The sequence below is a fragment of the Salvelinus alpinus genome, chromosome 10 (genome assembly GCF_045679555.1).
Source record: "Salvelinus alpinus chromosome 10, SLU_Salpinus.1, whole genome shotgun sequence".
NCBI lineage: Eukaryota > Metazoa > Chordata > Actinopteri > Salmoniformes > Salmonidae > Salvelinus > Salvelinus alpinus.
In genome coordinates, this window is record NC_092095.1 from 67351205 (window position 1) to 67377314 (window position 26110).

Sequence of the window (26110 nt, forward strand, 5' to 3'; positions counted from 1 at the left end):
TAGCCCAGTTAGCCAATGTGCGGGAGCACCGGTTGGTTGGGCCAATTGAGGTAGTATGTACATGGATGTATAGTTAAAGTGACTATGCATATAAGATAAACAGAGAGTAGCAATAGTGTAGTATACAGCTTTCTGAAGAAGCAACATCATGGGTATTTGTGTGCGTGCACGTTTATCAATCACTTTGTGTAGTCAGTTAGCGATAAGCTACTAATGATACTGCAAGTGTCTTATGAGTAGATAGAAAGGCTTTCCCACTAACATTCTCAATTAAATGTTAACTACAAAGTATGCCTACCTGGCAGAATGATATCATGATTATTATTTGTTTCAATCGGGAGGGGATTTGTTTTGCAAACTCTGCCATCGCAGTAGCCTACAGAAACATTGCTCGAGCTTAATTTCGTTCGCAATCCGCCACTGTGTCAAAACGCAACCAGGAGAGTCTTCAGCCTTGTCACTGAAAGATAGCCACACGAGACTGTGGCTTGAATAGAGCAGCTCGCCACAAGACAAGATTATACTTCACTACCATGGTACATACCTGTGCAAAATCCTCTCACAACCTCTCACAAACTCCCTTAAATTCAAATAATGTATTGCTCTGCTGTATGTGTCAATAGGGCATTTATTAAGGTAATCATTGAAATTAATTATTAATAACAGAAACATAGCACTTGATAGGTTTTCCTGTTATTAACCTGGAGGACCAGTTCTAACCATCACGTACATACACTTGATATAACCCTCCTCGGTCTTGTGGTGATGTCTATCATCTATCATTGTTGCTGGAGCAGGAAGTGGACCTCTTGACACATAGTTTATTATTAAGTGGTGGTTACACTGCAGAGCCCCTAAACATAGCCCAATAGATGTATTGTCATTGTGAAAGTCACCCATAGAAGCTAGAATACATTTACACAGCACCACTTCCTCCTCTCAGACAGCACAAGATCATGTAACTGTTTCAAACCTGTCAAAGGACCATCACTTTGCCTTTTATTCTGCTGTCGGTCTGAGCAGAAAATATTGGCCTAGCTTTTTGTTCTGCAGCTGGTCATTATGTGCTTTCTGTCTTGCTCTGCTTCTGCTGATATGTGGTGTGTGCCCCAATCCTCAAGATAAGAGTCGTTTTCTCAATATACACAACATGTAGAAACAACACAAAAAAGGGAAGATTACATGTCCTAAGATTTTTTTTAAATGTTGGCGGCATTTCTGTTAATATTCAAACCCTTTCTAACAATATACGGTTAACCCGGGACAATGTGAACCGAGTAAGAACAGTATTATTGTTTATTATACATCTTTCTCTTTGCAGTTTTGATGCACTTGGTCAACTCAAAATACATTTTCACTTCACTATTCATGCTCAAGACAACCAATCGCATGAAACAATACACTCACAATGGTTTCTCTTCCTGTTTACAGAGACACAAGTGAAAACATTGGAAAAAGGAAGAGCAGTGCTTTAATCTGTCCAAACCGAACACTTTACATATTATTTGTAACATGTACGATAAGTGGAGGGGTTGAATGTCAAGTGTCATATCTGTTTGAGACAAGTGATATCAACAGCACTTTTAAATTGCTACAGTGTGATAATGAAAGTCACAGTTGACAGAAATGTTATAGTTGCAAAATCCTCTCACAACCTCAAAACCTCCTCTAAGTCCCTCACAAACTCCAGGGTCCTCATTTAAAACCATTGTGTAATTTTCACACTAAATATATGCGTGTGCCATTTCTGAAAATACTGCGCACCTACAGAAATAGAGATGTATAAATATGGAGCACGCCATGCATAAGCATGTTTCCCATTATAAATCCTGTCCTGAAACTTTACGCTCGTGGAAGAGCATTAAAACTCCACCTGAAAACGCCCATCATTCAGCTGTCCTGGTCCTGGTGCACCAAAAAAAAAAAAAAAGTGTGAAGGGAAGCCAGTTTGGATTTGGCTTCAGACCAATCACATCACAAGTCAAACGTCTTTATTGACAGAAAAAAACTTGAATTGTTGCATCTCGTGTTGTTGTACTCCAGTGGCTAACTAGCTAGCTAAAAATCATCCCTTTCCCAAATTAGCCATGGATGGAGATAGGGATTTGGACTTGTGGTTTTACTTAATTCTCCGTACAGGCCAAGGTCATGATGTGGTCCTCTTTGGGGATAGAGAGTACCATCCCCCTCTCTCTGCACCATCCTCTCTCTCACTCACCACCTCTCTCTGTTCCCCCGACACCCAGGCTCTGTTATGCAGGTCATAAATTCCAAGAGGAGTCTCTCCTCAAGGCCAGACAGTATAGAAAGAAAGTTTCACAGGAGAACAAAGGAACCTCTTCCACATCACAGAACTTGAGAACTGAACAATATCCATGTTTTGGAGAATGTGTACACGGTCGGGGTAGAATCCAGCTACGACCGGTCTATTTCGTTTAATGTTTGTGAAACTCATGAGAGACAATACAGCCACATTACCATAACTCTGTTTATACAAGAGTCTCAGTTGTGAGGCTTGCATCTAATTGTTGTATAAAATGAATAAGTAAAGATTAAACTATTTTTGAAATTATGTAATGTGATTTTAAACTGTTTAATGAAGGAAACTCCAATTCCCTTTGGAGTTTAACTAAGTCATAGGCCCGCCCCATGAGCACAGACATTGATCTGGCGTCATTGGACAGCCCTTTCATACTATTCTGGATATAACCCCCACCTTGGGAATTTCCCTTTAGACCAGTACCTCGATCACAGAGGGAGCTAATGTTTGAGTAGAGACCAGCTTACCTCGATTACCGAGAGGGCTAAGGTTTGAGTAGAGACCATAAACCTGAGTATCAGCTAAGGTTGTAATGGTTGTTGAAACTCAGACTATCGATACCGACAGAATAAGAGCAAATCTTTGATACTAATTACTAGTCTGCAGCTAGGAATTCAATACCATTGAATGCGAAGGCCGACAACCGCCGAAACATCTATTCTATAAGAACATTTCTGAATGGTACTCTGAAGTAGCCTTTCTAACCAAAGACTCCAGGAACGCAGAGAGAGGGGCTGATGAACTTCCAACAGAAAGAAGGACGATTCCAACAGAGATCACGACGACACACTGATCTTAAATATATTGATTGATTGCAATTATTCCCGAATGAGTGAGCGTTCATGTGCAAAGGATTAGCATTTCAATGGTTATAATTATCAACTTTGTAGTGTCTTTTATCTTTTGCGCCCTTCTCAGTCCCTTTGTCTACCATGCCGCAATACCGGTTTAGCCCACTAGCGCACATCCCCTATAATTTCCCTGTAACCATATCTACTTTGTTTGTTTGTTTGTTTATGCATTTCTGTGATTATTTAGTTAGTTAATAAATAAATGATTGAGACAATTGATGTATGGATGATTCATAGTGAAGACTGGGTTCGTGCAGATAACCAACAATTTACGACGTTTGGAATGAGACTAACGTGCGGTAAAGAATAATTCATTAATTAGAAAACTAATTGATTAGATATTAAAATATCTGAAAGTTATATTAGGAAAATTATAACTTGTAATCTGAATATTTTCCTTGGTGCCCCGACTTCCTAGTTAATTAGATTTACGTGATTAGTTAATCACGTAACAATAATTACAGATAATTGATTTGATAAAAATAAGTCTTCAGTTTAATGATGCCAAAGACACAACAGACTATAACAGCAATTGAGATGCAACCATAAATTAATATATTGTGCCCCTGGCTTGAGAGGATGGAAGTTCAACATGTAGCTAGATGAAGTAGGTTAATGTTAACTAGTTGGCCAGGCGTATTGTTGTCCATGAAAGGAAGTTAGTCTAGCGAGCAAGTATTTTAGCCAGGTAGCCTAGGACAACAAAAACTAAAAGAGTGTACTGTATGACAGAGTGATAGACCGTTTAGGCAACATGAAAGAGGAGGATGGCATCGTTATCTTTCTACAAGTAGGGTGAGTCGACATGTTTTTTATACTTGCACACACAGACACAGAAATCAGTACCATGGACAGCCATGTCATATTTAGTTTACGTTGATTAGACTAAATATTTTAGTTGTCACTGTATTAGACTAAGCATAGGTGATAATGTTGAAGTTGAAAAGGTGCTGGAATAGTGGAGGCAGCTCCTGTTATTCTTTGTGACTTGCGGCAATTCTCCATTAAATCAACAGTTGTTAAGTAGTCAGAAACATTAAACAAAGGTGTGGTTTAATTTATTCTGCCATTGTGTTTTCTTATTGTCTAGCCTTTAGGCCTATATATCACGGTGTCAAGGCAAATTAACTAACAGGTTATAGAGCAAACAACACAATTATCACAACACATAGGTTGTAATATGGCTTTTTTTCAGGATTGGCTTCCCCGGTGATTTTACCCGCACACCCCTACTGGTGCACACACATTCTGTGGTCCATTTTATAAGTACGAAGGGTTTATAAATGAGGCACCTGGACTTTATTGCCCTGCTGCAGATGTATTAATAAGGCATTGGTATATAAAAGGTAATAATTTAATGATTATAACAATTAGTTTTATCATAAACATAGCACTGGGTAGGTTCATTTCCTGTTATTAACCTGGAGTACCAGATCTAACACTCTATTCCACATCAAGTAACTCATACAAGCAGTAACATTAGATCTGCCAAGGCAGCAGCTAATGGGGATCCATAATAAATACAAATAACCATCACTTACATACACTTGATATAGACCCCCCTCAGTCTTGTGGTGGTGTCAGAATATATCATTGTTTCTAGAGCAGGAAGTGGACCTCTTGACATGTGTATTTATTGTTATGCAATATGTGGGGGTTGCAACTGGATAGCCCTTAGACACAGCCCAAGAGAGGTGTTGTCATTGTGAAAGTCCCACTTAGAAGCTAGAATACATTTACACAGCACCACTTCCTCCTCTCAGACAGCAGAAGATCATGTAACTGGTTCAAACCTGTCAAATGACCATCACTTTGGTTTGCCTTTTGTTCTGCTGTCGGTCTGAGCAGAAAATATTGGACTAACGTTTGGTTCTACAGTTGGTCATTATGTGTGGAAGACGAGCATTCAGGCTTTCTCTGCTTCGGCTGGTGTGGGGTGTGTGCACAGCCTTTGAAGGTAAGATTTGTACTTTTCTCAAACACAAAGCATACATGTACAAACCTGAAAGAGGTCCTGTCCTCTGATATTTCATTTGTGAAATGTTAATGCCATTAGCATTACCTCGTATAACAAGGTGTAGGCCGTCATTGTAAATAAGAATTTCTTAACTGACTTACCTAGTTAAATAAAGGTTAAATAAATAAATAAAAACCTCATATAACAATTGGAGTTTCACTCAGCACAATTTGAACTGCTTTTAGGGAAGCAGAAACATTTGAGTCAGAATATTCTCTTTAATTTCAAAATGTTATACACCCTTCTCTAATGCAACAAATTGTGCATCGCAATTGTAATGACAGTCAATGCAAAACAAACATTTTAAATGTAAATGTAACAATAAACTCACAAACCATTTCCAATACACTCACAAACCATTTCCCTTCATGTTTACAGAGATTCAAGTGAAAACATTGGAAACAGGTGCAGATTTGGGCACTCTAGCCTGTCCAAACCAAACCATTCATGACATGACGTCTGTAATATGTAAGTTAGATAGAGTGATAAGTGGTGGGAATGAGTGTCAAGTGTCTCGTCGGTTTGACCAAAATGTTACAAACAGCACTTGTGACCTCAGAGTCACACTGCAGATAAAGAGTGACAGAGTGTTTCTACACATCACCAACATACAACCATCTGATGAAGGGAACTACACCTGTCAGTGTGCATATAATGGAGGAACACATTTTTTGCATCTCAATATTTCTGTCAATGGTAAGTGTTTGGTTTGCGTGTCAGTGCAATAGATACAATCTGTAATAACCATTTATCTTGTACTGTGAATGTTTGGTCTCATTTAGTCATCTCTACCATCTCAGTCCAAGTGAACTGGATTGTATCAAAAATAGTCTTAGAACTGAGCATCTGTCAACAATGTAAATGACCAGAGTGCAGGAAGAGAAACAAGTCATATAGGATCATAATGACTTCTTCTCTTTTCTTTTTCAGGATCACATGTCACAAACAACCTTTATTTCTATTTCATGATAATACCAGCCTTTGCAGGATTTGTAGTCGTTGTGGTCCTCGTTGGAATAATCATGAGGAAATGTCATCTCAGGTAAGATATTCTTATTAGCTTGTTAAAAGAAAAGTTGATGGGTATTTGACATATTTGGTCATTTAATGAATCAATTCCTTTGTTATGGAGGTACTGTAATAATATAATGTAAGTTAAATCTCAAATAGCAATCTGATCTACAACTCATATAGAGTACTATGGGCCTCAGAAATATGCGGTAGGCTACAGGTCCAAGATTTGTTTGTGCTCTCTTGCCAACTAAATGTCAATGGTGTGACTATAAGTGACAAAGATCTGGCAAGAGAGCATGAACAGATCTGAGGTCATATGAAATAACCTGATGTATGATATAGGCTACTTGACCTACGCTCAACTCTGACTCGATAAGGTTATTGTAGGTCACTAATAACTGAACTGTTGAGGGTTCTCACTTCCTGCCTTGTCAAAAATTAGTGTAGGAACAAAACATGCATTCAGCCACGCACAAACACACAAACATTTTGTTCCAGAAAGCATCTGCTGTGTAAAACCATGTTATGTTACGTTCATTCACTGGTCTTCTCTTCTTTTACACAGCGGGAGAACACAGCAGAAAGCGGTGTACACCTTTAAAGAGGTGATGCAACAACACTGTCTTGTCTGTCAGGGATGTTATGGCTTGATGTTACATGGAGTCGTAAGACTTTCAAGGCTGTTATGCTTGATGTTACCTGGAATCAAATGACTGTCAGGGCTGTTCTTGCTTCCTCTGTTACCTGTAGTCGTAAGACTGTCAGGGCTGTTCTTGCTTCCTCTGTTACCTGTAGTCATAATACTGTCAGGGATGTTATTGCTTGCTGCAGACTATGTTCTTTCACATTTTCAATTGAATTTGCCAACATTTACAAATATTTCCACAGCCCCATATGACATTTTACAGTGTAATATGGTGACATATTGTTAATGTCTTTGTAGGAGGAGCAACAGGACATTGAGCCCTACAGCACATTCACAAGGAGAGACAATGGGCTTTACTCAACTCTCCAGCTGACACATTCTAACCCCTGACCTCTGGCACCGTTGACCAATGACGACATGTCATTAGACACCTTTTTCTATCACTAGGGGTTAAATAGTATTTCAGCAGCCCTGGATATACAACTGTACAGTATATCCATTTACTGTATATCTTGATTACTGTAATGCCCCTACTTTTACATCGGATACACTTCAACTTTATATAGCTCCATTGATTGGTTACTGACACCTGGCTGATTAGGTCCTGTACTGTAGATTGTCTTCTGTTGCTGTAAATATCAGCACTTACTGTATGAATCCTGCACAGTATGTTACGTAGAACCAATGTTCCTGTGAACAGATGATGTGAATCCTGCACATTATATTACGTAGAACAAATGTTCCTGTGGACAGATGATGTGAATCCTGCACATTATATTACGTAGAACAAATGTTAATGTAGACTGAAGATGTGAATCCTGCACATTATATTACGTAGAACCAATGTTCCTGTGGACAGATGTGATCATGTGCATTTCCACCAGGTGTCAGTGTATTGCATTTGTAAAATATATTACCTGCAGCAGTAGAGTTGTAGTCATCATCACAACATGCTTCATGACAATGTATTTTCCTTGCTTTCAATGTTCCATCTCCATGTATCATGTAGGCCTCATTAATTACATGTTTAAGTGAAGAGATGTAACGACAAAACTAAACCATTCACCATTCATTTATGTATCTAACCCAGCATGTACACAGGAAAATGAACCGTTATCTACATCAGGCTTATATGATATAAGAACCCTTCAGCCTTGTGGTGGTGCAGAATCTATCATTGTTTGTGTCTAAAGAAGGAAGTGGACCTGTTGAGGTGGCTGTTGTTAATATGTTGGCCTCTTCGTTGTGTTCTGCAAAGACCAAGATGCACTAGCAGAGGTCCAAGTGTTTCTGTGAAACAGTAAGACAGGTAGAAGCTAGAAAACAGAACCACTTCCTCCTCTCAGCTCTCAAGGTCCATTATAACTAGTCAACCAAAATGTTACTTTGTTTCTCTATTGAACAACTAACGTTGGATAGAAATTGAGTTCTGTACTCAGTCTGAGCAGACAACATTGAGTAAGTAATGTTTGGTTCTGCAGTTGGTCAGTATGTTTGTATTCAGGCTACTTCTGCTTCTGGTGCTGTGGGGTGCAGTTAGTCAATAAGAAATCCACTTTACTTTTTGCTCAATCTAAATTCCATGAAACAGTACACCCAATCTGTTTCCCTTCATGTTGGCAGTGACTGAAAAAAAGACATCTGTCTGCCCAATAATTTTTTGTAATATATAAGACTGAGTGATAAGTGGGGGGAATGACTGTCAAGTGTAATTTCGGACCAACCATAATGGTACAGACTTCACTTGTGACCCCAGAGTCACACTACATATAGAGAGTGACAGAGTGTTTCTACACATCACCAACATACAACCATCTGACATAGGGAACTACACCTGTGAGTGTGTACATCACGGAGGAACATAATTCTTTCATTTCAATATTTCTGTCAAAGGTAAGTGTTTGGTCTGATGGTGTATATTATCTTTGCTTACTTCACTGAAATTCAGTGACCTTTAAAATGCTACAGTGTGATAATGAAAGTCACAGTTGACAGAAATGTTATAGGTGCAAAATCCTCTCACAACCTCACAAACCACAGAGGCCTCATTTATAACCATTGCGTGCATTTCACACTAAATATATGCGTGTGCCATTTCTGAAAAGACTGCACACCTGCATGTTTCCCATTATAAATCAGACCTGTCTTGAAACTGTACGTGTGGGAAAGAGTATTAAAACTCTGCCTGAAAATGCTCATCATTCATCTGTGAATGGTCCTGGTGCACCAAAAAAAAAGTGTCAATGGAAGCCAGTTTGGATTTGGCTTCAGACCAATCACATCACAAGGCAAACGTCTTTATTGACAGAAAAAAACGTGAATTGTTGCATCTCGTTGTGTTGTTGTACTCCGGTGGCTAACTAGCTAGATAAAAATCTGCCCTTTCCTAAATTAGCCATGGATGGAGATTTAGACTTGTGGTTTTACTTAATTCTCCGTACTGGCCAATGATTACAACAGCGATTCTGATCCAACCATAAATTCATATATTGTGCCCCTGGCTTGAGAGGATGGAAGTTCAATATGTAGCTAGATGTAGGTTAATGTTAACTAACTGGCCTGGCGTATTGTTGTCCATGAAAGGAAGTTAGTCTAGTGAGCAAGTATTTTAGCCAGGTAGCCTAGGACAACAAAAACTAAAAGTGTGTACTGTATGACAGAGTCATAGACCGTTTAGGCAACATGAAAGAGAGGAGGATGAAATTGGTGCTTCTCTACAAATAGGGTGAGTCAACATGTTTTTCTACTTGCACATACACACACAGAAATCAGTACCATGGACAACCACAACATATTTAGCTAACGTTGATCGGACTAAATAGTGTTTTGTATCTTTTAGTTGTCACTTTATTAGACTAAGCATAGGTGATTATATGTTGAAATGGTGCTGGAATAGTGGAGGCAGCTCCTGTCTTCTTTGTGACTTGCTGTAACTCTCCATGGTTCTAAATCAATAGTTGTTTAGTAGTCCTAAAATGCCGGAAACATTACCTTGCTTGACCATGCTGTCGGTCATATAACTGTTTGTTACATGCAATATGTTTTGTAGACTTCACTGGACAGATGTTGCTCTCCTGTTTTGTAATTAAACAAAGGTGTGGTTGAATTTATTCTGCCACGGTGTCTTCTTATCATCTCGGCCTTTAGGCCTATATATCACTGTATCAAGGCATATGAACTAACAGGTTACAGAGCAAACAATGCAATTGTCACAGCACATGGTGTAACGCTTGTCTGAAGAAGTGGACCAAGATGCAGCGTGGGGTAGGTTAATCATATTCTTTAATGATAACCAGCAAAACCAAGAAAGAGAAAACCAACGAAATGTACAGCCTTGTAGCGTTCAACAGCAACAATACAAGAACAAGATCCCACAACATAGGTGGGAAAAAAGGCTACCTAAGTATGATTACCAATCAGAGACAACGATAGACAGCTGCCTCTGATTGGGAACCACACTCGGCCAAACACAAAGAAATACAAAACATAGAATGCCCACCCCACATCACACCCTGACCTAACTAAATAGAGAAATAAAACGGCTCTCTAAGGTCAGGGCGTGACACATGGGGCTTTTTTTCAGGATTGGTTTCCCCGGGGATTTTACCCACGCACCCTTACTGGTGCATGTACATTCTGGGGTCTATTTTATAAGTACGCAGGGTAAATGAGGCCCCTGGACTTTATTGCCCTGCTGCAGATGTATTAAAAAGGCATTGGTATATAAAGGTAATAATTGAATGATTATAATAATTAGTTATATCATAAACATAGCACTGGGTAGGGTCATTTCCTGTTATTAACCTAGAGGACCAGATCTAACACTCTATTCCACATCAAGTAACTCATACAAGCAGTAACATTAGATTTGCCAAGGCAGCAGCTAATGGGGATCCATAATAAATACAATTAACCATCACCTACATACACTTGATATAACCCCCCCCCATATGTGGTGGTTACACTGCAGCGCCCCTAAACACAGCCCAAGAGATGTATTGCCATTGTGAAAGTCACACATAGAAGCTAGAATACATTTACACAGCACCACTTCCTCCTCTCTGCTTGCACCATAACATGTAACTGGGTCAAACCTGTCAAAGGACCATCACTTTGGTTTGATTTGGTTTGCCTTTTGTTCTGCTGTCGGTCTGAGCAGAAAATATTGGACTAACGTCTGGTTCTGCAGTTGGTCATTATGTGTGGAAGACGAGCATTCAGGCTTTCTCTGCTTCTGCTGGTGTGGGGTGTGTGCACAGCCTTTGAAGGTAAGATTTGTCCTTTTCTCAAACACACAGCACGCATGTACAGTTTGTACAACACTGAAAAAGGAAAGAGGTCCTGTCCTCACATTTTATTTGTTAATTGCATTAACATTACCTCGTATAACAATCTGAACTGCATTTAGGGAAGAAGCAACATTTGCGTCAGAATATTCTCTTTTTATATATATACACACACCTTTCTCTTATGCAACAAACGGTGCATTGCAATTGTAATGCTATTCAATGCAAAACAAACATTTAAATGTAACAATACACTCACAACCCATTTTCAATACACTCACAACCCATTTTCCTTCATGTTTACAGAGATTCAAGTGAAAACATTGGAAACAGGAGCAGATATTGGCACTCTAGCCTGTCCAAACCAAACCATTCATACCATGATGTATGTAATATGTAAGATAGATAAAGTGATAAGTGGCGGGAATGAGTGTCAAGTGTCTCTTCGGTTTGACCAAAATGTTACCAACAGCACTTGTGACCCCAGAGTCACACTACAGACAGAGAGTGACAGAGTGTTTCTACACATCACCAACATACAACCATCTGATGAAGGGAACTACACCTGTCAGTGTGTACATAATGGAGGACATCATGATCTTCAACTACACATTTCTGTCAACAGTAAGTGTTGGGTCTGATGGGGTTGTTCATTAGAATTTTAAAATGACCCTCAGTATACAGTTTATCTGATGTGTAATGGTAGAGAGAAGAGCCATGCTGGATCACAAGTGGTTTTCCCCCTTTCTCAGGATCCCATGAGGACTTGGACAACAGACATTTCCATATTGAGAGGCTAGTAGGCCTAGCAGCAGCTGTTGGTGTCATGGCCTTTGCTGGCATAATTATGAGGAAAATGCATTTTAAGTAAGAGATTCTCTTCAGCTCTGTTCTGTAATGAGTATTTGTCCATTTTGGTATTTGTATAATTACGTTGTAATGGAGAAACTGTAATAATATAAGTGTCTACTCAACAAATCAGATTCATAATTCAGGTACTGAACTTTGTCTTACAAATGCATCCAATGCCGTAGCCTGCTGAGAAACAATGTGAAATACCTAAACACTAAACTGTGTAAAATAATCTTTCATTTGGTGTGATGATGCTATCTATCTACGTTCATTCACTCGTCTTCTCTTTTACACAGCAGGAGAACACAGCAGAAAGCGGTGTACACCTTTAAAGAGGTGATGAAACGACACTGTCTTTTCTGTCAGGGATGTTACTGCTTGATGTTACCTGGAGTCGGAAGGCATCTGCAGCCTACACTCTTTTCTGTTAGGGATGTTCTTGCTTGATGTTACCTGTAATCGTTAGACTGTCAAGGCTGTTATTTCTTTCTGTTACCTGGAGTCGTAAAACTCTCAGAGCTACTATTACTTGATGTTACCTGGAGTCGTAATACATCTGCAGCCTATGCTCTTTCACATTTTCAATATAATTTTCCAACATTTCCAACATATTTCCACAGCCCTATATGACATTTTACAGTGTAATATGGTGACATATTGTTCATGTCTTTGTAGGTGGAGCAACAGGACATTTAGAGACAATGGGCTTTACTCAACTATCCAGCTGACACACTCTAACCCCTGACCTCTGGCACCGTTGACCAATGACGACATGGTATTAGACACCTTTTTCTATCACTAGGGGTTAAATAGTATTTCACCAGCCCTGGATATACAACTGTACAGTATATCCATTTACTGTATATCTTGATTACTGTAATGCCCCTATTTTTACAGCTGATACACTGACTTTATATAGTTCCATTGATTGGTTACTGACACCTGGCTGAAAAAGGTCTTTACTGTAGAACATCTTCTGTTGCTGTAAATATCAGCACTTACTGTATGAATCCTGCACATTGTTACGTTGAACCAATGTTCCTTTAGACAAATGTGATCATATTTATTTCCACCAGGTGTCAGTGTATTGCATTTGTAAAATATATTACCTGCAGCAGTAGAGATGTACAGTCATCACAACATGCTTCATGACAATGTATTTTCCTTGCTTTCAATGTTCCATCTCCATGTATCATGTAGGCCGACATGAATTACATGTTCAAGTGTAGAGATGTAACGGCAAAACAAAAAAATTCATTAAAACTTAATTTCCAAACAGATCCATGACCTCTATAGTAATATGTATACTGAATGGGCTTTATGTATCTAACCCAGCATGTACATTCTAGAGGAAAACAAATCATTATCTACATCAGGCTTATATGATATAAGAACCCTTCAGCCTTGTGGTGGTGCAGAATCTATCATTGTTTGTGTCTAAAGAAGGAAGTGGACCTGTTGAGGTGTCTGTTGTTAATATGTTGGCCTCTTCGTTGTGTTCTGCAAAGACCAAGATGCACTAATGTAACAGGGTTGGTTATGTTTCCACTTGCCTCTAAAGAAATGTGTATTTGATGTTCAAGCATTCTTATTGGTTAGTTCAACTCTGATGACAATAAGGGGTGTTGTGATTGGCCCCGCTTGCAGATAGGATGAGATCGCGAACGTCAGGTCTTCCCAGTAGGAAAATGTGATGCAAGGGGTAGGTCACGTTCTGAATACTGTTTTCTATTTTCTATTTTACAATGTGTACAAGTTTGCTGTACGTTACTGATTTTATACATGTGTGGGTATATGGTACCTGTTAGGGATTGAGGGGCTTTCTGGGATGTGCTTTGGCATATGATAGCTGTAAATAAGTGTGTTAGCTAGCATACACGGATGTCATGGTCACATAAGCCACGGCTAACACAGTTGTCTTCATGCTACAGATTTTGCCATCGACAGCCATTAATACTGTTAAGCCCTGCACAACTAACGTGCTGTTTCCCATTTAACAACATAAATAAATTATGCTCAACTGGAACCACTGGCCGAAGTGATTTATTATGAGAAAACACAACGCATGGAGAGTACATAAAACATCTGTTACACTAGCAGAGGTCCAAGTGTTTCTGTGAAACAGTAAGACAGGTAGAAGCTAGAAAACAGAACCACTTCCTCCTCTCAGCTCTCAAGGTCCATTATAACTAGTCAACCCAAGTTGGACTTTGTTTCTCTATTGAACAACTAACGTTGGATAGACATTGAGTTCTGTACTCAGTCTGAGCAGACAACATTGAGTAAGTAACGTTTGGTTCTGCAGTTGGCCAGTATGTTTGTATTCAGGCTACTTCTGCTTCTGGTGCTGTGGGGTGCAGTTAGTCAATAAGAAATCAACTTTACTTTTTGCTCAATCTAAATCCCATGAAATAGTACACTCAATCTGTTTCCCTTCATGTTGGCAGTGACTGAAATAAAGACATCCGTCTCCCCAATAATTTTTTGTAATATATAAGATTGAGTGATACGTGGGGGGAATGACTGTCAAGTGTAAAAAGAAATTGAAATGGCGCACGCCATGCATAAGCATGTGTACCATTATAAATCAAACCTGTCCTGAAACTGTACACATGTGAAAGAGCATTACAACTTGTAAGTGGTGCGTAACTGTCAGCAGGGAAGTCAGGCACAGGAGAGCAGAAATGGGTAACAGCCGGAGCATTTTAATGATGCAAAAACAAACGTTACACAGAACAGCAAAATACGGGTGGAAACAACCCGTCGCCAACCAGTCAGAAATGCACCAAACACTTACAACAAATAATTCCACACACAGACATGGGGGGAACAGAGGGTTATATACACTTCAAATAATGAGGGAATATAAACCTGGTGTGTGGGAAAAGAAGACAAAACAAATAGAAAATGAAAGGTGGATTGGCGATGGCAAGAAAACCGGTGACGTCGACCGCCGAACGCCGCCCGAAGAAGGAGAGGAACCGATGTCGGTGGAAGTCGTGACAAAACTCCACCTGAAAACGCTCATCATTCAGCTGTGAATGGTCCTGGTGCACAAAAACACCTTTTTAAAAAAGTGTCAAGGGAAGACAGTGTGGATTTGGCTTCAGACCAATCACATCACAAGCCAAACGTCTTTATTGACAGAAAAAAACCTAATTGTTGCGGTTTAACTTAATTCTCTGTACTGGCCAATGATTATAACAGCGATTCTGATCCAACCATAAATTAATATATTGTGCCCCTGGCTTGAGAGGATGGAAGTTCAACATGTAGCTAGATGAAGTAGGTTAATGTGAACTAGTTGGCCAGGCGTATTATTGTCCATGAAAAGGAAGTTAGTCTAGTGAGCAAGTATTTTAGCCAGGTAGCCTAGGACAACAAAAATAAAAGCATGTACTGTATGACAGAGTGATAGACCGTTTCGGCAACATGAAAGAGGAGGATGGCATTGGTGTTTCTCTACAAGTAGAGTGAGTCAACTTGTTTTTTCTACTTGCACGCACGCACACACAGAAATCAGTACCATGGACAGCCACATATTTAGCTTACATTGATCGGACTAAATAGTTTTGGGTATCTTTTAGTTATCACTTCATTAGACTAAGCATAGGTGATTAGATGTTGAAATGTTGAAGTTGAAACGGTGCTGGAATAGTGGAGGCAGCTCCTGTTTTCTTTGCGACTCGCAGTAACTCTGTAGTATATTTTGATTTGTTTAACAGTTTTTTGGTAACTACATGATTCCATGTGTTATTTCATAGCTTTGATGTCTTCACTATTATTCTACAACTTAGAAAAAAGTAAAAACAAAGAAAACCCCTCAAATGAGTAGGGGTGTCCAAACCTTTGACTGGTACTGTGTATGTAGGTATGCATGTATGTGTGCAGTACCAGAGGGAACCATAGTATTACTATGGCTCCCTCTAGTTTTAGTGTTGCTGAACAGTAGAGACAGGCCATGAGTGTCTGTCACCTTTACAGCAACATGCATTATTAAATCAGTCATTTTAATTCCTGTGTTTCTTTAAAGAAACAAAAAGGAAAATAAAACTGCAGTTCCACTAGGTGTCGCTGTGCTGCATTTGAATAAGGACTCTCACAGCTCTATGAACGGATAGTGATGCAACATTTCTGAAGTAAAAATTCCAGAAAAGTGCCCTGTCTGATGACATATGTGAATGCTTTATATTTGTGTAAGAGCCTTGCATCACCTGATTGTACTGAATTCTCTCCATACTTTAGATGTTTTACCGTTGTGTTTGTAACATACCTTGTATTTCTATATTCTGTGCTGTAGACTACATCAATTGTTAAGAAATATGTGTTTCAGAAAATGTTATCGTCTTTGTCTTTTCACTGTGTCTGTTTTTATGTACATTAGATATGTAAGTGTTGAGATGCAGCTGGAATCATCCTCTGGTTGAATGAGACAGTAATTTAAGACCACAACTGCTAATCAGAATATTAAACAGATTCTTCCCAAGATATAATGAAAATGTTTGGTTCAGATGTTCGGATTAGAACACACATTTTTACTCAATTTCCCCTGTCAGGGGTTTTATCAAAACTACATATGTACACAATTTGCCCCTACAGTGTTTTGACACTGTACACACTGCAATACAGAAGCCCTGGAGAAGTTTCTCCCGTCTGGCATGGGATTTGCACCGGCAACCTTCTGGTTACTGGCCCGCCTCTCTAAACTAGGCTACTTTCAGTTTTACCAGATAACTCTTAGTACACATTCCAATTCCCTTTATACAATCACAGGATCTCAAAGTGTACAGTGATTTCTGCTAATGAGTATCTACTGTAAGTATCATTTTGACTGCTCTCCTTTCCTGTAATTGGATTCAGTTACTACCGAGGCCACTGAGAGTGGCCCAGAGTATTGTAATAACCCTCCAGTAGTGGATCCTCTTTCATTTGATTCCTTTCTACAGTAACCATGACTCAGACCTTCTCTTAGGCCACTCCCCAAGACACCCTCGGTGATCAGCCATTATTGATGGCAACCCTGGAGTGGGCTCAGGGATTCGAACCAGCAACCTTTCAGTTATTGGCCCAACGCTAGGCCACCCTTAAGGCTACTCCTAGCTAGACTGTAAATGGTAAAATTACAGAATGATGGGATTATACTTTAATTGACATGCAGTTTATGACGTAATAAAATGTACCATTAGAATTATAACCCAATTATGGTAATAAAATGAACTATATTATACTCAGTGGTGGACCCAATTGTCATACTTAACAATACCATAATAAAAAATTACTAAAGTGAAAGTCAACCAGTAAAATACTACTTGAGTAAAAGTCTGAAAGTATTTGAATTGAAATATAATTAAGTGAGGCAGCAGGTAGCCTAGTGGTTAGAACATTGGGCCAGTAACCGAAAGGTTAATCCCTGAGCTGACAAGGTAAAAATCTGTCGTTCTGCCCCTGAACAAGGCAGTTAACCCACTGTTCCTAGGCTGTCATTGTAAATAAGAATTTGTTCCTAACTGACTTGCCTAGTTAAACAAAGGTAATAATAATTAAGTATCAAAAGTAAATGTAATTGCTAAAATATACTTAAGTAGCAAAAATAAAAGTATAAATAATTTATAATTCCTTATATTAAGCAAACCACACAACATTTACAAACAAAAGATGTGTGTTTAGTGAGTCTGTCAGATATTCTTGTGAATTTGACCATTTTCCTGTCCTGCTAAACATTCAAAATATAACGAGTACCTTTGGGTGTTAGGGACAATGTATGGGAGTAAAAAGTACCTTATTTTATTTAGGAATGTAGTGGAGTAAAAGTTGTCAAGAAAATAAATAGTAAAGTAAAGTACAGATACGCCCAAAAACTACTTAAGAAGTACATGATAGTATTTTTACTTTTACACCACTGGTTACACTAACGTGATGTTAACATCACCTTCAATTAATGAAGTCACATAAGTATCTAAAGAGCTTTCAGTTTCACTTGTGTAATGCAACTCCTGTCCTCTACCCACTGGGGCAGTGGACTTCCCCCTTTTGCTATGACATTCAGGCACAGTCAGGCACTACACATCTCCTAGGAAGAGGAAAGCCCACAACCCCTACAACCAGATTAACAATGGAGACCAGCAACCACCAGGAGGAGAATCTGGGAACTTCCTGCTGACACAATTTCCAGAGCAGCACTTCATGTGAGAAGCATGTAGTAAAAACTCTGTGAACCCCTATGACACACATACTACTGTAATAGATTTAAAATATTGAAAATGTCTCACTAATAAAATGCTCACCTTATTACCATAACACGGAGTCATCATTTCCCACATTGTAAAATGTTTTATGTACAGTACCAGTCAAAAGTTTGTACACCTACTCATGTAAGGGTCTTTCTTTCTTTTTAATATTTTATAAATTGTAGAATAATAGTGAAGACATCAAAACTATGAAATTACACATTTGGAATCATGTAGTAACCAAAAAAGTGTTAAATCAAATATATTTTAGATTCTTCAAAGTAGCCACCCTTTGCCTTGACAGCTTTGCACACTCTTGGCATTCTCTCAACCAGCTTCATGAGATAGTCACCTGGAATGCATTTCATTTGACAAGTGTGCCTTGTTAAAAGTTCATTTGTGGAATTTCTTTCCTTCTTAATGCATTTTAGCCAATCAGTTGTGTTGTGACAAGGTAGGTGTGGTTTACAGATGATAGCCCTATTTGGTAAAATACCAAGTCCATTTTATGGCAAGAACAGCTCAAATAAGCAAAGAGAAATGACAGTCCATCATTACTTTAAGACATGGAGGTCAATCAATGCAGAACATTTCAAAAACTTTTAAAGTTTCTTCAAGTGCAGTCGCAAAAACCCTCAAGCACTATGATGAAACTGGCTCTAATGAGGACCGCCACAGGAAAGGAAAACCCATAGATAAATTCATTAGAGTTACCAGCCTCAGAAATTGCAGCCCAAATAAATGCTTCACAGAGTTCAAGTAACAGACACATCTCAACATCAACTGTTCAGAGGAGACTGCATGCGTCACGCCTTCATGGTCAAATTGCTGCAAAGAAACCACTACTAAAGGACACCAATAATAAGAAGAGACTTGCTTGGGCCAAGAAACACTAGCAATGGACATTAGACCGGTGGAAATCTGTCCTTTGGTCTGATGAGTACAAATGTTTGATTTGTGGTTCCAACCACCGTATCTTTGTGAGACGCAGAGTAGGTGAACGGATGATCTCTGAATGTGTGGTTCCCACCGTGAAGCATGGAGGTGGAGGTGCTTTGCTGGTGACACTGTCTGTGATTTATTTAGAATTCAAGGCACACTTAACCAGCATAGCTACCACAGCATTCTGCAGCGATACGCCATCCCAACTGGTTTGCGCTTAGTGAGACTATCATTTGTTTTTCAACAGGACAATGACCCAACACACCTCCAGGCTGTGTAAGGGCTATTTGACCAAGAAGGAGAGTGATGGAGTGCTGCATCAGATGGCCTTCACAATCACCCGATCTCAACCCAATTGAGGTGGTTTGGGATGAATTGGACTGCAGGAAAAGCAGCCAACAACTGCTCAGCATATGTGGGAACTCCTTCAAGACTGTTGGAATAGCATTCCAGGTGAAGCTGGTTGAGAGAATGCCAAGAGTGTGCAAAGCGGTCAAAGGCAAATGGGTGGCTACTTTGAAAAATCTCAAATATATTTTGATTTGTTTAACACTTATGGTTACTACATGATTCCATATGTGTTATTTCATCATTTATGTCTTCACTATTATTCTAAAATGTAGACACTAGTGAAAATAAAGATAAACCCTTGAATGAGTAGGTGTGTTCAGACTTTTGACTGGTACTGTAGATTGACTGAAATGTATACTATGCTATGTTCATCAAGTGTAGGCGTGTTTAGTTTCTGGGGTGGAGCATTAGCAGCCAATTGGTTTGGAACTTGCTGTGGTTACAGTAGCCTTTCGATGCCTTTGATGAGGTGGCCTCTAATTTGTAGTTTAGTTCGGCATAGAGCTGGTGAACATCCCAAAATATTACGTCGAAATAAATACATTTCCGCGTTTATTTTGTTGCTATGACGTCATTCAGCTTCAGCCTAACGTGAGCCACAAAAAATAAAGAACTAACAGTTCCTTTTTCCTGTCATGTACGTTACAGTAGATGTCACGTTGTAATTGGCTACGGCCGGGAACCACTGGGGAACGAGGCTAATCTATACCCCATCAACAATAAGGGATTTCCTAAAACATTCTTTCCCTTTCGTTGAATCTGACTCACTTCACGTGCAACTAACGAAGCAATATATTATGGTCCAACGTGAGAAAGAAAACCATGAGCATAAGTCAACATTCACCAGCTGAGAATGAATACTTTTCTCATTCTCTTATGCCTGCTCTCTGAAGGTAATTAAATTGTTTTCCATGGCTTCTGACTAGGGGTTGATTCTGCTCATATAAGATGAGATATGTTAAGTAAACAACATTTCCCACGTTTGACAGGTAATTTATTATTTTGTATGTAGGCTAAACTTGTTTTATTTATTTAACTGTTAACTTGCCTTCTTCCTTTTGTAGCGGTCTCTGTCAACATCGTAGCTAGAGGAGACACCAGGGTTGACTTCAATGGCGACGCATCATATACCTGCACCCATGCAGACCCGACAGGTGTGCTGCAAGTCACCTGGCAGAGGCTGTTCAAAGACGACTCGGTGGAGAATCTGGCCACCTACAGCAAGCGGTTTGGCGCTCAAATCATAGACCCGCACCGAGGCAAGGTGGTTTTCACGGAGGCGTCTCTCAACTCGACGTCTATTACCGTGAAGAACGTAACATGGTCGGACGACGCCTGCTATATTTGTTCCTTCAATGTTTACCCGAGTGGATCAAGACGCAAGCAGACGTGTCTTACCGTTCAAGGTATTTAATGCACTGAATAATAACAGTTTTAGGGCTTCCCTCTATTGTTCTCTATTCAGTTGAAGTTATATTTTAATGTAAGTGATATTGTAACTCAAAATAATAATCGTAAATCAGCAGAGGTACAAGCACACCTGGTTAACTAATTATCCAGCCCTTGATTAGACCTAGTTGAATCGGGTGTGCTGGTACTGGAATAGAAGTGAAAGTCACTGACGGTATCCTCTTATGGAGCATTCATAAAGACTTCATAAGTAGTACCTTCAGTACATTCGGAAAGTATTCAGACCCCTTGACTTTTTGCACATTTTGTTACATTACAGCCTAAAATAGATTTTTTTTTAAATAAAGATTTGCAAAAATGTCTAAACATGTTTTTGCTTTGTCATTATGGGGTATTGTGTGTAGATTGATGAGGAATTTGTATTTATTCAATCAATTTTAGAATAAGTCTGTCACATAACTGAATGTGGAAAAAGGGAAGCGGTCTGAATAATTTCCGAATGTAGTGTAGATGCTTCACTAAGACAGTTTTAAGCTAAACCACCAATACAGGTAATATAAAGGTCCTTACATCTGGTGCTTCGCCAAATATAGAATAATCCTTTAGTCACCCTTTACTGCAGGACATTTGCTAAGGAATGATATATCTGAATAATACAGTATGGTTGTGTAAAGGGTTTATTATGGGTTTATTAGGGGAATAAAAACACTATGCTTTAGAACACCAGCTAACTGCAAGTATAAATCACCATATTGGCATTGTTACATCACTGGCAGGATTTCCCAAAAATGTCTGAATGACCATGAACTCTGCATGCATTAATAAGGGACATTTGCTGGTGTCAAAACATGTATGAAAACATGATACATATTTTGAAAGCTCTTCTTAATTGATCTGTCTGGTAAAATAAAGGTAAAATAAGTAATATAAATAAACTCAATAAGATCTAATATTCCCTGTTTCATCTATTCAAAGGTGTATCAGAAGTGAAAGCCACAATGCAAAAAGTCCCCAGCACTGAACCTGAATCAGACATGGAAGTTGTGGTCAGCTGCTCTGCCACAGGTAAACCAGCACCTTGGATCCAATGGAACATTTCTGCAGCAGCACTCATAAAGACACCTAACAACTGGACTGTCATTAACAAAGACCAAACTGTCACAGCCAATAGCAACATCACCCTCCAACTGTTGCCAGGCTCAGGGGGATACGTGGACTGTATCATAAACAATGGGATGAGGACAGAGAGACACGAGCGGGTCCTGCTTCCTATTCTCCCTGGAGAGAGGGAGGTTGAAGAGGGTACGTGATGTTGACGTATTATATACTTCTAGACGATACTCTTTTAGCGTGTCAGAATGGTCCAACCTGAAAACAACATTGAGAAAACATCATCCCTAGCTCTATAAACAGCATGCCAAATTCATGATATTAATAATAAACATTTACATTTGGATACATGAATTTGGCGTTCTATTTATCAGGCTACATCATCCCCAGGGGCATGTTGTGATAGCCTTGTGACCAACATCATCGTGCAATAGCGCGACATTCTGTTTCCTGAAAACAGAACGCAGCGATTTCAGGCTGGTTCCAAGAGGCTAATGTTGTGATGCTATTAGTGCTGTTAGTAATGTTATCTCACCAGTTGGGTTTAATGTTGACTACCATGGTAAAGCATCACGAGTCACTCCCTTTTAAAATCACACTGTAGTCAAGTGTTGTGTTGAGTTCTGGGTAGTTTCCAGCCCCTCAGGGAAGCTACGTGATGGATGATATGATTGGATAGATGGGACAGAACATGATGTCAACATGTTATTCAAACTGAATGCATTAAAAAGGAAGGGTGTAAAATTCCTCGTCTTTCTCTTCAGAGTAAATGCTATCTCCAAACACATGCTCACTGGAATTTCATGTTTCATCTTCCAGATGACAAGAGGACATCCCTGTGGGCTGTTGCCATTCCAGTATTCCTAATCATTTCCCTTTTAGTCATCTTTGGCTGTGTCGAGCTTCAAAAGAAAAAAGGTAAGTCCGCACAAGATTATGTGTAATATCTTTATTTTAATCGTCTTAGTAAGACAAATGGAATGAATTGAGTCATCAACTCTATATATGGTTCTGTCTTTTATCAGACAAACTGTGAGCAACGCATGCCTTAGAGCTCAGCAATGTTTATAGATAACGTCCTTTCAGATTCACTGTAGTACAGTATAGTAACCTTCACATTCTATCTGGCAGGTTGCAGGCAAGCAGCGTTGACAACCACAGCAGACGAGCAGGACCCTCTTAGGAGCATTGTGTAAACATCTGTCTGTTGTTGCTGACCGTGCTTATATGCACTGTAGCTGACCGCTGTTTTTGTTGAGGACTGGAGCACCTGTTGTTACTGAGCCTGGATGTTGAACCTTGTTGAATCATTCTTACACAGTCATAAATAAGCTAATTAACACATGCATTATACAAGCCATGATATGGTTAATGCTGTTTAGAGGTACTGAAATGGCACTTTTAGGTTTGAGAGATTGATGACCTCTTGTAGGTGACTGTCGTGATATGAGGTAGGCTACCTGTTGCCTGGCTACCCAAACGCCACGCCCAAGGACGTTAGTTTCTTCATCGCAATGAGTCTGGATTTGATTACCTACACCAACATTTCACCGAATGCCAACACATTCGGGGCCATCTGATTTGTCCGGTAACGATGGGTTGAGTCAGAGCTAGAACACACGTGGATAAAACAGAGGTTTGAAAATTCATCACTGGCTGTTACTCTGATTGGTTAGAGACAATCCAATTGCTGAAGACATTGTTTTGTACAACGCCCGTCGTGCCCCTCGTCACCACAAACAACTTCAATAATAACCCTAAACATATTCATACTAAAGTATGTAGTGAACGACAAAGCAGTGGAATAATTTAGTTTGAGTCGTCAGGCTAGGTTACCTCATCTATTAGGACAGCACCACCTACTGTTTGAATGTACTTTATTATAACATACACCAAGTAGAATAGATTGATCTATTTATTTTATGGTTTTAAATAACCTATTAATTTATTTTATTTCAACCCACTTCAATATGATTGACCTTGTTGCACTTTTGTTCAAGTTAAGTTTACAGTGTATTGTTATTATAAATCTATGGATCTACAGAGTTTTGTTTTTCTTCATGTTATGTCAGTGTAATGTGTGAATGTATTTAAGCCCTTAGAATGTAATGGTGATAATGTTTGCTCTTTGATTGTTTGTTATATCCTCATGTTTGAGTTCCTATTGTTATTTATTTTGATTATGGATGTTGCTTGTTGTGTTCGATTCCAATTTCCATTTGATTTGACGCTGTTTATACATCAGGCAATTATTCTCGCTTGATCTGTACAATGTTTTCGGTTGTTTAATATTCGAAAACATTCTTTAAATGGATTTATGGATTGTGTTACCACCTGTTTGATATAAAACTATTCGCTGTATTTAAAAAAAACAACTGCCAATTGTCTCCTTGTTTACAGTAATATCACAACTTAAAATCAGGGGTAGGTTGTTATAGCTCCTCCTTGTTTACAGTAATATCACAACTTAAAAATCAGGGGTAGGTTGTTATAGCTCTGTTTCAGTAACATCACCATTTAAAATCAGGGGTAGGTTCTTATAGCTCTGCGCCAGGCTCACTTGGCTATGTGTGTGTAATATTTCAGCTCCTATCTGTTTTATTACCTGAGAAGAGCTCCTTTAAACTTCACAACTAAAACTGGTAAAACAGTGGTTCTGACATTGGCTTACACACTATGGAAGAAAAACATAAAAAATATATGAATAAAATCTCACCAGCTGAAGTTACTTTTAGCCTGGTGTATGGGGAGGGGCCATATGTGATTCAACCTCATGTTGGTTGGACACAGAGGGAAATTAAAATTCCCTTTCTATAAGAGAACTCACATTTTCACCAGGTCTCCTGCACATTTTCACCATGTCTCCTGCACACTACAGCTAACTGTTTATTATACTAACAGTCTAGTAATTTCTAAAAGGTGAGGTAATTATGTCAGGACCCGGTGCGAGAAACAGTCACTTAATAATTGGCAGAACCCAGAAGATGAGGCAGACACAGCAGTACTAGAGATGGTGGTTTAATGAAAAATGGATATCCTCCAAAATACAACTAAAAATCCACAAAGTGGTAAAAAACAGCAGGGAAAAACAAACCTCAAAAGACTACTCAAATAATAAACAAGAACAAAACCAGAGAACCTCTGGAAAATCCAACAAGAGAAAAGTCTATATAAAACAAGGCTTGGGCTGGGGCTGGGTGCTAACTTACAAACACTGAGCAAGGAACTAAGGAACACACAGGGTTTAAATACTAACAAGGGAATGACTTACAGGTGCAAACAATAATTGGAGCAAGAAAAACAAAAAAGGTACAAAAAAGGTGCAAGGGGGACATCTAGTGAACAAAACCTAAACAGTCCTGGCCAAAACCTGACAAATTAGTTTTATGCATGATATACTGCATTTGTCAGAATTGTTTTCTGAATGTACACAATATTGCTGATACTATTGCTTTTCTTTATGAAATGTAGTGCTTTTTACAGCAGTTCAAACCTGTATTTCACTACATTCATGATTTTATTTATATAGGTATAGGCTATATATAGCTTTAGGCCACATGTCAAACTCATTCCACGGAGGGCCGAGTGTCTGCAGGATTTCGCTCCACCCTCGTACTTGATTTATGAATTAAGGTCACTAATTAGTAAGGAACTCGCCTCACCTGGTTGTCTGTATTAATTGAAAGTAAAAAAGAAAAACTTGCAGACACTCCATGTAATGAGTTTGACACCCTTGCTATAGGCTAAATTAAAGTTAAATGATGAATGTAATGTAGTGAAATGCATGTATAGAGTATTGAAAGGGACTGTATAAACTGTACAGTATAGTGAAAGTCACTGCATAAACTGTATAGTGTAGTGAAAGTCACTGCATAAACATTACAGTGCAGTGAAAGTCACTGTCTAAAAACTATGATTTAATCAGTGAACAAAGAGGATTGATCTGTAGCCATAGTTCCTTATATTCACTGATGTCCACACATTCTGTAGTTGATGTTACTTTAATAATTCAACACATGAACCCATACTGCTGTCAGTTACTAACCCATACTGCAGTCAGTTACTAACCCATACTGCAGTCAGT

At 39.0% G+C, this 26110-nt stretch overlaps 2 protein-coding genes and 1 long non-coding RNA gene across 3 annotated transcripts; all 3 read left to right on the forward strand.

Moving 5' to 3' along the window:
• Positions 1-4893: 4893 nt before the first annotated feature.
• Positions 4894-8058, forward strand: LOC139532700 (uncharacterized). Its single transcript, XM_071330641.1, has 5 exons — positions 4894-5128; positions 5567-5884; positions 6119-6230; positions 6768-6807; positions 7146-8058. Exons 1-5 carry the CDS (start codon positions 5059-5061, stop codon positions 7236-7238), a joined length of 633 nt encoding a protein of 210 aa, XP_071186742.1. The 5' UTR covers positions 4894-5058; the 3' UTR covers positions 7239-8058.
• Positions 8059-10868: 2810 nt separating this feature from the next.
• On the forward strand, positions 10869-13988 carry LOC139532701 (uncharacterized). Its single transcript, XR_011666635.1, has 4 exons — positions 10869-11116; positions 11441-11758; positions 11887-12322; positions 12662-13988. It is a non-coding gene; the product is annotated as an uncharacterized lncRNA (long non-coding RNA).
• Positions 13989-20131: 6143 nt separating this feature from the next.
• Positions 20132-24282, forward strand: LOC139532694 (OX-2 membrane glycoprotein-like). Its single transcript, XM_071330633.1, has 5 exons — positions 20132-20399; positions 20571-20912; positions 21892-22218; positions 22846-22944; positions 23158-24282. Exons 1-5 carry the CDS (start codon positions 20360-20362, stop codon positions 23220-23222), a joined length of 873 nt encoding a protein of 290 aa, XP_071186734.1. The 5' UTR covers positions 20132-20359; the 3' UTR covers positions 23223-24282.
• The last annotated feature ends 1828 nt before the right edge of the window (positions 24283-26110 follow it).